Source organism: Rhinoderma darwinii, chromosome 1 (genome assembly GCF_050947455.1).
Source record: "Rhinoderma darwinii isolate aRhiDar2 chromosome 1, aRhiDar2.hap1, whole genome shotgun sequence".
NCBI lineage: Eukaryota > Metazoa > Chordata > Amphibia > Anura > Rhinodermatidae > Rhinoderma > Rhinoderma darwinii.
Window position 1 is genome coordinate 258,819,486 of NC_134687.1, and position 14,926 is coordinate 258,834,411.

The window sequence follows — 14,926 nt, forward strand, 5'->3', positions numbered from 1 at the left end:
ACTTGTTGCTGTAAACAAACTCACCATTTTAGTGTACACTGTGGGCACTCTGCTTACTATTCTTACTTATTCTGCATCACCTGGCAGTTATGAATCTATACAGCACTTTCCCTAGTGAAATGCATTCTGCAAACATTATTTACACCAGGCACTGCATCAGTATTCTGATGGAGAAAAATTATAGCTTGCAGTTCACTGCATTATAGCAACATGATCAAGCTATTATGTTTGTTGTCATCACAATATTAGTTTAGGCTATTAGGCTGGGTACCCACAGTGCAGAATTGCTGCAGATTTTGCATCTATTTTATAAGCCAAAACCAGAATTGGATCTAGGAGAGCAAACCAATAAGGCCTTGTATCATATATTTGTTCTGTTTAGGTTTCATTCCTGGTCTTGGCTCAAAAAATACATGCAAAACCCGCAGAAAATCTGCACTGTGGTAACCCAGCCTATCATTATAAAAAACAATGTAACAAGTTAAGGTGCATATTTTAAAGTCTTTAAACAGCTCAAATACATTTAAAAGTCATCTTTGATGTGCATCTGCCTCAATTTGACTTCTAATACTTATGACAGTTATCATTTTACCTCCACAGTGACAGCCAGAATAACTGAAGTTGCTGTTATTACTGCAAATGACTGATAGTCACATGTGCTACCAGGTCCTGTAGTGTCTTGGCAGGCCCCGTATGCTACAAAGAATGATGCCAATGAAGTTATTATCCCTTTTACAAACGACCATGCAAATATCTTGTAAGTGAAGAGAGAACCCATCTGTCCAACTTTATATAATTCAGGAAGTTGTAGGCTCATTTTAGCACTGGTATCCTGAAAAAAAATAATAAAAAAAGGTTAAATGGTTGAACTAATTATGTATTGAATATAATGTGTAAACTGTATTACATTTTTATATACTATGCCTATTCTGAGCCCTAAAGACCTTCAAATTCTTTACAAATGCAATTAAATGTGGGGATCAGCTCAGTTACAACTTCAACATCTAAACCAAATACAGTACTAGCTTCGGCTTCGTTCACATCTGCGTCGGGCTTCCGTTCATGGGTTCCATCAGGAGAACTCATGAACGGAAACCATAGTTTTCCGTTGCATTATCATTGATTTCAATTGTAATGCTTCTGTTGCAAATGGTCTGACGGAACCCATGAACAGAAGCCCGATGCAGATATGAACGAAGCCTTAGAAAATGAAACAACCTAATATATATAATAATGTTTATTATTCAACATTACATACTAATTTTCAATCTCTTCTCTTCCAATCAATCTCCTCTATATTTTTAACAATGATAAAGTCAGATCTACTACAGATGTGGCTACACCGAAAGGCTCCATGCACATGGCCATGCCCGTAATCACGGCCCACGACAGCCGCCCACATTTTTGGGCCGTGCTCCCATACAAAGTATGGGAGCACGGCCTGTAAAACACAAAAAAACGGACATGCTCTATAAGTCCCGTCACAGTTTTACGGCACGGACACCCATCCGTACTTATACGAAAAGGTGTCCGCGGCCAATAGAATTGAATGGGGCCGTAATTACGGGCCGTAGATACGGCAGAATTTGCGGTCGTGTGCATGGGGCCTAAGTGTCTTTTTACACTGCCCGACGTGGGCCGTTTAAATGAGCGCCGATCAATGAGACATCTCGTTGATCGGTGCTCTTTAGCTGTTTTCACAAGGAGCTATGTAGGAGGATGAGCGCTCGTTACTCCGATCGCTCATCCCCATACATTTCTATCATGTCGGAATGATAGAAATGTTTGCACGATGATTGGCCCATGTAAAAGGCCCTCAAGTCAATATCCAACCGATTAAGGAACCTTGAAACATGACTAAGGTTATCTCTCCAACCAGTGTCATTGACCCTCGTCAGTTCAGAGTAGTTTTCTGGTTGGCAGTGTGAAATGCCCTTTGAACAGCCTTGTGGAGATTCAGAAATAAACAATAAATCTTTGCTTTTAAAAAAATAAAAACTCCCTCTCTCTAGTGCCCCTTTTAGGAAGCTACTCTGTAAGTTATTATCCGACCCATTAAAGAGCCTTAAAAAATTTACTACAGATATCTGCCAAGCCCGACATACCCAGCTGTAGCAAGCACTGTTTTGGAGTTTTTGGCCTCATCAGTTCTGGCCTTTGATGAAGCTCTTGGAAGGTTCTGGTAGTCATTACGGAAATCTAGCTTGTGTAAGGAGTATTAGGCTGGGTTCACACAACCTATTTTCAGACGTAAATGAGGCGTATTATGCCTCGTTTTACGTCTGAAAATAAGGCTACAATACGTCGGCAAACATCTGCCCATTCATTTGAATGGGTTTGCCGACGTACTGTGCAGACGACCTGTAATTTACGCGTCGTCGTTTGACAGCTGTCAAACAACGACGCGTAAAAATACAGCCTCGTCAAAAGAAGTGCAGGACACTTCTTTGGACGTTTTTGGAGCCGTTTTCTCATAGACTCCAATGAAAACAGCTCCAAAAACGGACGTAAAAAACGCAGCGAAAAACGCGAGTTGCTCAAAAAACGTCTGAAAATCAGGGGCTGTTTTCCCTTGAAAGCAGCTCCGTATTTTCAGACGTTTTTGGTCACTACGTGTGCACATACCCTTACAGTCAATGCTCATTTGGAAAAAGTTTGCAAATGGGCGCTCCTCCAGAAGGAAGAAAGCTGTCTCTCTACTGTCACCTATTATTAGCTACCCTGTAAAGACAATATCCGACCTATTAAAGAGACATGAAACATGATTAGGGATATCAGCAAAACCAGAGACACCCATCTGTAGACAGCACAGTTTTCTTCCTTCTAGAGGAAAGATAATGTGCATACTTTTTTCTAGGGAGCATTGCCTGTAAGGCCCTGTTTACACTGAGTTTTTTTGGGTGCTGATTTTGATGCAGAAACTGCATTGGAATCAGGGCCAAAAACTTTAGAAAACACCCCCACCCCCCATTGATTTCAATGGGAGGCAAAGACTTATTTATTCCCGGGAAAAAAAAAGCGGCATGTCCTTTTTTGCCGCGGTTCCACCTCTGACCTCCTTTTGAAATCAATGGAAGCCAGAAAAACCTGTGGCGCTCGTTTCAGAGCGTTTTTTGAGGCGTTGCATTAGCTTCAATGGCCGCGGGCGAAAAAACGCCACGAAAAACGTGACAAAAAAGCGCAGGCAAGTCGAAATCTGCATCAAAATTCCTGAGGAATTCTGAGGCAGATTTTTTCTGCATGCATAAAAATTCAGTGCGAACAGGGCCTTGGACTTCCTACTCCAGCTAAATCTCCACAATGAGAATTAGTACCTTCCAAGAGCAACTTAATTTTTTATTTTTTTTAAACTTGATTTATTGCAGAATACAAATACAATTGTAAAAATACAATAGAATGATATCAAAATCAACATGTTTTGAGTCAATACAATTATTAAAGATCCAAAACTATACATAAAATTCACAGAAGCAAAAAAAAACAACAAACAGACAATGTAAACAGTTATTCCACGGCAAAGCAATCACATTAAGTAGTAAGATTCAACAAGTGAGATTAACCCAAAGCTGAAGCAAGTAACTGTGTTACAATCAGTATTAGCACAGAGCAGAGGAGCAGAGGGAGCTCTTCCACTCGTCGAGGACTCCACGGACACAGTGCTACTTTAAGCGCTGAGAACGGCAGAAGCCCTTGACGTCACTGTCCATATTTTGACAGTGATGTCAGTGGCTCTTCCAGCAGCGGAATCCTCTGCCAGGGCGTCAGGGCCGCCATCAGGAATTTCGGGGGCCCCATACAGCCAAGATGTCTGGGCCCCCCTCTATTACCAGGGGTGGACAACGGAAAGTGTGGCGTTTGTACGTTATAGGCGTTGACTGATTTTGGTGCTGATGTCAATTACAGTGAACGAAACCATGGAGCAGGCAGTTACCGGTTAATGCCCTGGATTTTGTTCAATTTAGCCAAAACGTATCCGCCTGGGGAGTGGTGCTTTCCCAGTGCTGGAGTCCCCCGGAAGATCTTGTACTAGCCATCTGCCCAGGGTCTCTGGGGCTGTTCCTTATGTCCATATATGTTAGGCTTCATTCACATCTGCGTCGGGACTCCGTTCATCGGTTCCGTCTGTTTTTTCCGTTCGGGGAACCCATGAATGGAATCCAAACTGAAACAAACGGAAACCACATCTTTCCATTTGCATTATCATTGATTTCAATGGTAACACATCAGTTGCAAATGGTTTCCGTTTGTATCTGTTCTAAAAGATTTCCGTTTTTTGACGGAATCAATAGCGCAGTTGACTGCGCGGTTTTGATGCATTTTTTTTAACTGCACCTCAAACACTACATGTGAATATACCCTCCCCCGCACAAAAACTGTAACTAAACTTTTCCCTCGCAAAACATCTACAGCAAAGCCCCTCTACCCTACACAAATGAACTACAAGGGTCTCTTCACACGTCGAGGTCAAATCACGTTTTTTGCAACAGTTTTTGTAAAATTGCTTTATGTCATTTGCCATGGTTTTGCGAATATCTCTGCAAAAAAAACAAAAACGCAATATGACCGTAACCTGTGAGTATATGCTAAATAAGTTCCAACACACATGGCATTTACAGTCAATTCCCCCCTCCCCCACAAAAATGATTTAAAGGCTACAGCCGCTACACCTTTGAAAACTTTTTTTTTAAATAAAAATGTGTATCAGTGTGTTTTGTGCAACTTTGAAATTACATTTTATTCAAAATAATTTTTGCTTTTTGAGATACAACTGCTTTATATCCTGTATACAGAGCAGCTGTATCATGTGCTGAAACCTGTATCCTTCAGGTCAGCGGGACTGCCGGGTTCAGTGACAGCGGATCCTGCTCTGACACGCAGGATCGAGCTATTAGGCCGGGTTCCCACGGGTTGGATACCCTGCATAAAAATCACGCAATGTGTCCGACCTGGAACCTGCTGGACATTCCGTCCGAAAAATCGCACCACATTGTGGTGCGGTTTTCCGGACGGAAATTCCTCTGCGCAAAATAGCGCTCATACTTACCCCCTCCTCAGACGTCTGCTCCAGCCTCCCTGGATAACGTTGCAGGCCATATGACGCTGCAGCCTGTGATTGGCTGCAGTGGTCACATGGGATGCAACGTCATCCCAGGAGGCCGGACTACAGGAAGAAGAACATGATTTAAATTACGCACCGCAGTTCAACTTATTAACGTTTATTCTACGTTTTTTTCCGCAGCGTGGGCATGAGATTTACAAAATCTCATTCTCTTTGCTGCTACTGTAAATGCTGTGGAATTTCCGCACAGAATTCCGTTGCGGAAATTCCGCAGCGTTTAGCTACGTGGGAACCCGGCCTTACCGATCACATCTAAATTATAAACAAAGATGTGATCGATAACAGCTTGATCCAACCGCTGTCACTGAACATGTCAGTCCCACTAACCTGACGGATTCAGGTCTCAGAACTAGATACAGCTGCTCTGTATACAGGATATAAAGCAGCTGTATCTCAAATAATAAAAATAATTTTTAATAAATTGTACGCGCCCAGTTGCACCAAACACACTGATAGACATTTTTATTTAAAAAAAAGTTTTCAAAGGTTTACATAGCCTTTAAAGAGAATACCCCGATATGTCGGACCGCATGTCGGCCGCATTTCCCGGACCGAACACAGTGCAGGGAGCCGGGCTCCTAGCATCATAGTTATGTACGATGTCAGGAGTCCCTGCCTCGCTGTGGGAAAACTGTCCTGTACTGTAATCATGTTTTTCAGCACGGTACAGGGGAGGCAGGGACACCTGGCATCGTACATAACTATGATGCTAGGAGACCGGTTGCCTGCACTGTGTTCGGTCCGGGAAATGCGGCCGACATGCGGTCCGTATATCACGGACCGAACACGGTCGTGTGAATTAGGCCTTAGGGTCAGTTCACACGTAGCGTAAATACTGCAGTTTTTCCACAACGGAATTAGTTGTATAAAATCCACAGCAAATACAGTAGCAGCAGAGTGGATGAGATAGAACAAATGTCATCCACACCCTGCGTAAAAACTGAGCGGTAAAACCGCTCAGAAATTGACTTGCAGAGCGTAATTTTATTCCGCAGCATGTCAATTGTATTTGCAGAATCGCTGCTTATTTGTTGCGGGTTTTCTCCATTGAATTCAGAAAAAATGCAACAAAAAATTAAAAAATCTTATACTTACACAGGAGTCTGGGTTTCTTCCTTTCTCCATCGCAGCCTCCCGGGATGACATTTCATTCCATGTGACTGCTAGCATGCCGGCTAAATGCTGCAGTTTCCGCAGCGGATATTCTGGCGAAAAACTGCACCACAGTTTGGTGTGGATTTTCTGCCGGAATTGCCTGCAGCGCACAGGGCAGATACGCTGCATGCTTAAACGCAGCGTATCCGCCCCATGTGAACTCAGCCTAACAGTTAAGTACCCCCTCCCCAAGAAAATTTAATAATGAATCCTGAATCCCTTCCCCCACACATAGCATTCACAGCCAAATCCCACCATCCCCCACATATAGCATTTGACACAAAATCCCCTCCTCCACATATAGCATTCACAGCCAAGTCCCACCCTCCCCCACGAAAACGTTTTACACAAAATCCCCTCCCCCACATATAGCATTTACAGTTGGGTCGCCCCTCCCCCACAAAAACTATTTCTAAAGAATCCCCCACATGTAACACTACAGTTCCCTCTTACCTGTCCTGGAGGAATCTTCCTCAGCCGTTACAAGTTGCAGGCAGGAGGGGGGGGGGGCTGTGTTGCACTGCTCCTCTCCAGCTTTTCCTACTTCCTCCGTCCTCCCTGTCTTGTGGGCGGCTCCCTCCACAGGTGACACGGAGCTTCTGTTTCTTGCTCGTGCAGCATCTTCCTCTCAGGGCCCCAGCGTAAGTTACTTCAGAGTAAAGAACGGTCCGTTCCTTCCTCCAAGTAACTAACACTGGGGCCTTCAATTAAATATTTAAAGTAGCGGACGGGCCCCTTCTTTTCATCCTTTTTGCCGGGTCCCTGACTGGAGTACCAGCACTACTGACCTGATGGCGGCCATGCAGTGTGTTTTCACCCCCTTTGGCCATTGATTCAGCTCCTAGAGGGAAGCACTGACGTTGCTATCCATATATGGACAGTGACGTCAGGGGCTACTCCTGGAGCGGAATCCCCGGCCACAACGTGGCCGATGCTCTGGCTGGGGTATCCTTTCCTAGAGGGAGCCCCAATGGCGCTATCTACAGGGGGTAGCGCCATCTACAGGGGGGTGGTGCTATCTTCAAGGGGGTGTGGCACTATATACATGGGCACTACCTACAAGGGACACTGTGGCACTACATACATAGGCACTGTGTGTGGCACTATCTACATGTGCACTGTGGCACTATCTACATGGGCACTGGCACTTTATATGTGGGCACAAGCACTAGAGGCAGCTAACTGGTCATTACGCTGTATGGGGCAGCTATGGGGCATTATACGGTATGGGGCAGTTATGGGGTATTATACTATATTGGAGAAGCTATAGGGGCATTATACTGTATGCGGCAGCTGTCGGGGCATAATATGGTATGGTGGCAGCAAAGGGGGCATTATACTGTATGGTGGCAGCTAGGGGGCATTATACTGTATGGAGGCAGCTATGGGGACATTATACGGCATGGGGCATCTTCAAGGTTGGTGTGGCACTATCTACATGGGCACTGTGGCACTATATAGGGGCACTACCTAAAAGAGACACTGTGTCACTATCTATATGGGCACTGTCTACATGTGCACTGCCACTTTATATGTGGGCTCTGGCACTAGAGGCAGCTAAGGGGTCATTACACTGTATAGGGGCAGCATTATACTGTATGGTGATGTGATAGGGGCATTATACTGTATGGGGCAGCTGTCGGAGCATTATACTGTATAGTGGCAGCTAAGGGGGTATTATACTGTATGGTGGCAGATATGGGGGCATTATACTGTATGAGGCATCTGTGTGAGAATTATACTGTATTGGGGCATCTGTGTGGGCATTATAATGCATGGGGGCATCTGTGTGGGCATGCTACTGAATGGGGGCATCTGTGTTAGCTTTATAATGTATGGGTGCATCTATGGAGCTATTTTACTGTATGGTGGTAGCTATGGGGGCATTATACTGTATGGTGGCAGCTAGGGGGCATTATACTGTGTGGCAGGCACTATGGGAGCATAATACTGTGTGGGCTGAACCGAGTGTGTATGGGCGGGGTTTGGGCGGGATTAGAGTTGTGGCTTTAAAGGGGAAAAATTGTCTCGCCACACTACGAGTGCCGCATTGGTTGTCCCTTTTTACGATACTTGAAAGTTGTGATGTATGATGACACTCAGTAGACTATAAATTATTTTTTTTACAATCTAACGGGTGTATGATAACTTAATGAATGATTAATAATGAATAATAAAAAGCTTTATCATTTTGTTATCTGCTGCTGGTGATGGAATGTAGTTCCTCCAGTTTTTAGCAGTAAGATCAATCAGGTATAAGGGGATTCCGCTTAGACTTCACCACTAAAGGTGTAGCCATCCGTTTAGATTGGATAAGATTGGTATTTAGGACAGAAATTAGACCTATAGGGTCTTGAGACCTAAGGCCCTATTACTCCGGCCAACACTCGGCCGGTGCAGCGAGCGCCGATCAACAAGACATCGTTGATCGGTACTCATTTGCTCCTGTCAAATGGAGCTATCGATGGGAACGAGCGGTCGTTACTCCGATCGCTCGTCCCCATCCATTATTCAGGGGCATAGCTAGGGGGGGGCAGATGGGGCATGTGCCCCGGGTGCAACTTGGTGTTAGGGAAGGGGGGCGCTGCAGAGCAGCTGACCGCTGCTGATTGGCGCCCTGTATGTCAGACACCTGCAGCAGCGATCAGCTTTAGGAAAAGCCAGGAGATCACGCAGCGGCATTCTGACTCGAGTCCACTCCCGTGCTGCACCCTCCCAGCATGTAGGCGGTGCCACTGGACTCTGCGTCTACTCTGTGCTCGGCACACACACGGAGTAAATAACAGACGAGAAGCAGAGGATGAAGCCAGTGAGGTCTCCAGCACTGCCTGCATGGAGAGATACCTCCTACGGAGTGCCCAGAAGTCATTTTTAGCTTCCGAAGAAGCAGAGCCGGCCGCTGAGAAGGGAGGTAAAATGGCGGTGATTCCCGCCACTTCCCCTCCGCTGTACTCACAAGAGGATGATCTTCCACAACCACACTCACCGCTCGTAGTCCCTGCTGACTTTGTGCCAACTCCTACAACTGTTGACTATGTGACCCTGGCACAGGAGGTAGCTAGACAGATAGCTCCAGACCTCTAAAAGGCGTTGGAAACCACAGTTCAAAATTCCCTTAACTGCATGCATGCGAATCTGGCACAAATAACCACCAAAACGGGTGAACTAGAACAGCGTATAACGCTGTTAGAGGATGAGAATGAACGTTTGCAATCTACACTTAAAACCGTTCTCACTACTAGGACTCAGCTGGGGGACAAGGTAGTCGACCTGGAAAATCGATCCTGGAGGAGTAACTTGAGAATTGTGGGACTGAAAGAATCGGTTGCTCCTTCTGATTTACAATGCCTGTGTGAGAGGAACTTGCTGAAAGCCCTGGGTTTGCAACACCCATGCAGGGTGGAAAGAGCACACAGAGTGGGCCCGGATCCGAGACAGCGTCCGCCTCCTGACACCACTTAACCACCACGTTCTAGACAAGTCATACTGAAGTTGTTTGTTTATAATGACAAGGTGGCCCTCATGAAAGCCTAGCGCCGTCGATCCTGGCCCTTAGAGATTAGAAACGTGAAGATTTAACTTTTCGAGGACTACTCAATGGAGGTCGCAAAACGCTGTCGATCCTTTAGCACGTTATATATCGCTCTGTTCCAAGCTAAAAAACGCTTTACAATACCCCGCTAGCTTACGGGTGTTTCAAGCGGGTGAACAAGCCAAGGTCTACACTTCGGCGACTGAAGCCGAGGGAGCACTTTTGGAAACTTGTATGGGACACCCTCAACAAACCACACGTCAAAGTCCGACACACAGTCCACGTCGCAATGCAAGTACCTCCAGACGTAGCCGCTCAGATGTTGGCCAGACTTGGTCGGAGGCTTTATTTTCATCACCTGTAAATACTCGCAGCGAACTGTCTTTACAAAGAGCGGACTCTCCTAAACCACAGAGACGGCTGAGAGACTGCACCTGCTCTCCGTCTCCAGATTGAAGGATCTACAGGGACATTTCGTCCTGTGAGGTAACCTCTGCGGACACTGTAGTCAGGTTAAACGGTAGCTCCTCTGACTTTAACCACATGGCAGACTTATATAGTTTAATGTTATAACGTTAGTGTGTGATTGACATGTAAATTGTGGCAGGGGATTGGAGACTTCATTTTCATTTTCTACTCTTTCCTCTAATGTCCTTAGTATACAGTTCAGTGTGCCATTGGCTCATGGTATTTCTGTTCTATAGGTCGGGGGTGGGGGGGGGAGATATGTTCTGTATGCCAGAAAAAAGCAAAGCCCATTACGCCAATAGGAAGCTGTATTATGCATACACTCATCAAGGGCGTTTTTCCTCAATGTCAGTTGATTTTGAACAAGTTTTTACTTTCTATGCCTTGTTTAAGTTTTGTTTTCAATGTTCACACATGGTTTTTCCTGTAAGGGTGAATCCAACTTCCTGGCCCAGTCACGGCTCTATTGTAATTTAAATTACCATATGCATAGTCCAATTACATGAAGATTGACTCATGGAACTTAAAAGGTCTAAGATCCCCGCATAAACGGACCAAACTATTGAGACACTTGAAAAGATTCCGACCGGACGTAGTCCTTCTACAGGAAACTCAAGTCATAGAGCCAGAGTTTAAATATATGCAAAAATTATGGGTAGGCTCGGTTTTTGGCTCGGCCGCTGATATTTAACGTAGTGTCCAAGGAGTGTGACGATGAAGATCGTTGGATTCATCTATTGTTTGAACATGCTGGTGAAACACTGAGTATTTACAATGTATATGGCCCTAATGCCGCCAATGCCCGATTCTTTTGTGAACTGGAAACTCAAATACAACAGGGCCGTACAAGGCTCTTAGTGGTAGGGGGTGACCTCAATACCGTATTGTTACCTGGTGAGGATAGGAGCACAATATCCCCTTCACAACGACATAGGGATTTGATTCTGCAAAATTTCTTAGGACATACTGCCCTCACGGATTCCTGGCCCTGCCTACACCCGGATGCTAGGGAATTCACGCATTACTCACATGCTCATCAGTCTTGGTCTTTTATCGACTATCTGTTAGTGAGTGATTTTTTTTCCTACCGCTTACGAGAAGCGAAGATCAAGGATCTAATTATCTCCGATCCTTCTCCGATTACAATTAACCTTGCTGACACTGTTGCTTAAGGGACAGATTTCATCTGGAGATTTCCCTCCTTCTTAGCCAAGGATGACAGTTTTCTCCAGCAGCTATGGGGATGGTGGATAAAATTCAAAGGGGATAACAAAGCGCATCGATCTGATCCCATGTTTTATTGGCTCAGAGCAAAGGCCGTGATTTAGGGGAAGATTATTCAATTCTTGTCCACCTTTAAAACCCCTTCCCGTCGTAAACAACTTTCAGATTTTCATTTTCGTTTTTTCCTCCCCACATTCCAGAAGCCATAACGTCTTTCATTTTCCGTCGATATAGTAGTATGGGGGCTTGATTTTTGCGGGACGAGTTGTAGTTTTTCGTAGCACCATTTATTTTGCCGTATAATGTACTAGGAAACGGGAAAAAAATTATTTGTGGGGTAGAAAATGAAAAACACAGCGATTCCTCCATGTTTTTTTGCGCGCCGTTTTTACGGAATTCACTGTGCAATTAAAACAACATGTTAACTTTATTCTGTGGGTCAATACGATTATGGCAATACCAAATATATATAGTTTTTTCTATATTTTACTACTTTTACATGTAAAAACCTAAGTGTAAAAAAGAAAATTTATTTTGCGTCGCCAAATTCCGAGAGCTTATTTTTTGCGGGATAAGCTGTAGTTTTTAATAATACCATTTTGGTGTACATGCGACAGTTTGATCCCTTTTGTATTTCATTTTTTGTGGGAGATTAGGTGACCAAAAAATAGACATTCTGACGCTTACAATTATTTTTTTTACGGCGTTCACCATGCAGGTTAAATAATGATATATTGTACAAGTTCAGACTTTTACGGACGCGGTGATACAAATTATGTTTATTTATTTTTTTACTATGCTCTAGGGGGAAAATGGGAAAAGGGGAGTTTTTTTAACTTACACAAAAAAAAACTTTATTTAACTCATTTTTACTTTTTTTATTAGTCCCCCTAGGGGACTTCAACCAGCGATCGTTAGATCGCTTGCACGATATACTGCAATACTAATGTATTGCAGTATATCGTGATTCTGACAGGCACCTATTAAGCCCTAGCAACGCTTTATAGGTGTACAAAGATGGCGGACCTGGGGGCGTTCATTAAGCCCCCAGGCAGCCATAGCAACCATAGAAATTGCGTTGCGGGGGGCGCGATGAGCTGTTAGAGGGGGTCGCCCCCCTCTTTCTGACGATTTAAATGTTGCGGTCGGTATTGACCGCAGCATTTAATGAGTTAAACAAGCGGGATCGCGCTCGAGTGCGATGCCGCTACTTACTTTGAAGTGTCGGCTGTAACATACAGCTAACACCGGTATCGTATGGAGCGAGCTCACTGCGTGAGCCCGCTCCATACTTCCCCTGCCCGACTTTGGCGTATGGGTACGTCAAATGTCGGGAAGGGGTTAAACAAAAGACAACCGAAGGGTACAGGAAGGCTAGCGACCATTTGAGGTGTGCATACACTGCATTATTGCATTCCCTGACTAAGGGACTGGGAGATAAATGGAGGGAAGCCAAAATGCTATTTGATCTATGGCTAGACAAAAGGGAAAATATTTATCGGTCACAATTTGAAGCTGATCTCTTTAGGTATGGAAATAAAGCGGGTAAACTGTTGGCTCGCTTAGCACGGGTGTCACGATCTGTGGGTAAGTGGACCCACTAGGCTGCACTGACGTAGCGGGGTAGCAGCTGGCCAAGCAACAGTGTACCAAGTCTTTACAAAGTCCAAGCACAAGGGTATCTGTAATGGTCCAGAGTGTAGCAGTGGCTAGGGCACAGATGGTACTTTGACAGCAGGTGATGCAAAATGTTGCAGGAGGTACCAGGCAAACCAGGTGACACAAGACGTGATGGACACAAGATGGCACAACACAACTTCAACACTAAAGAGGACACAGGAACAAATACAGCACGGGATACAGGATACAGGTAGCAGGGCACGGGCACACAGGGAACAGGATACGACTAAGGAACCATTTGCGAGACTAACAGGAATACAAACAACTCTCATTCAAGGAGTGAAAAAGCAGGGCCCTTTTTATAGTCCAGGGTGATCTGGGAGTAATTAGTTATTTCTCAACATGTGCGTGCACTGGCCCTTTAAGTCTGGGAATGTGTTAGTGCACGCACCCTACTCGTCACTGCAGGACAGAATGGCCGCATGTGCTGGCATCTCCGTGGAGGAAGACGTCGGCAGGATGAAAGGGGTCTGCGGTCTGCGACCGCTGCCGTTATATTACCCCCCCTCTCTTCTTGGGTCCAGAGCTACAGAGGATTTTATTAAGGACGGTAGGGGCATTAAGGTTTTCTTCTGGCTCCCAGGACCTCTCCTCAGTACCAAACCCTCTCCAATCCACTATATAGAAAGTCCATCCTCCTACCTTCTTGCAGTCCAGGTGTAAAGGATCTGCCAGGCACAGCTTCTGTGTCAACGCCCATAGGTAATCAGTCTGCACCAGCTTCTAGGTCTGTGAGACTGACTCCATCTTCCACCACTCAGGATGGCAGGCTTAGGAGTGGGAGAGCCTATCGCAGCCTGGCCAGACGGATCTAGCTCCCGCCCTCTGTCTAATTATACCTGCCTTTCCTGTTCCTCCTTTCTTGTGATTCTTCTCTGTTGGTTTCCTGGCCCTGCTGCAGCTTCTTGAACTATTTATGAGAGCAGGGGACTGAGGTTCTCTTCCGGCTCCCAGGACCTCTCCTCAGGACCAAACCCTCCCCATTCCACTAAATAGAAAGTCCTTCCTTCTACCCTTTTGCAGTCCAGGATCTCCCTCACCTCAAACACATCAGATGAACCGCTGGGAGCAACTGCGGGACTGGGAGTCTTACTGTAGCGGTTCAGGACCACTGGTTTCAGGAGGGACACATGAAAGGAGTTGGGGATTCTGAGGGTAGGTGGCATCCGAAGCTTATAGGAGACAGGGTTTATCTGTTGTAGTATCTCAAAAGGTCCGAGGAACCTGGGAGCAAATTTGTATAGGCACCTTTAAACGAATATTCCGTGAAGACAGCCAGACATTGGTACCTGGAAGATACTGAGGCGGCTCTCTTCTTTTTATATCCGCTTTTCGCTTCATGCGATCGACTGTTAGCATAATAGATAGCGGGGTCTGTTGCCAGATTTGCAGAAAGTCCCCAAATGCAGAATCAGCAGCGGGTACCTGAGATGTAGCTGGCACAGGAAGAGGGACTCTAGGATGTTGACTGTATACAATGTAGAATGGTCTGGAAGAGGTGGACTCACTTGTGTGGTTGCTATACGAAAATTCGGCCCATGGAAGAAGCTGTACCCAGTTATCATGCTGCATGGAGATGAAGTGGCAGAGATAATTTTCCATGATCTGGTTACTCCTCTCGACTTGCCAATTGGACTGGGGGTGATAGGCTGAGGAAAAGTCTAATCTCACATCCAGGTGTTTAGAGGGCTCTCCAGAATTCTGAGGTAAATTGAACCCCCCGATCAGACACCATGTGAAGGGGCAAG

The 14,926-nt window shown here is 45.3% G+C and overlaps 1 protein-coding gene across 1 annotated transcript in view; it reads right to left on the bottom strand.

The window, feature by feature from the left end:
* ATP8B3 (ATPase phospholipid transporting 8B3) overlaps nucleotides 1–14,926 on the bottom strand; it is a 761,685-nt gene that overhangs the window by 95,713 nt on the left and 651,046 nt on the right. Inside the window, exon 24 of the mRNA XM_075852305.1 lies at nucleotides 593–832. Within this exon, the coding sequence (XP_075708420.1) occupies nucleotides 593–832 (240 nt within the window). The remainder of the gene's footprint in view (nucleotides 1–592; nucleotides 833–14,926) is intronic.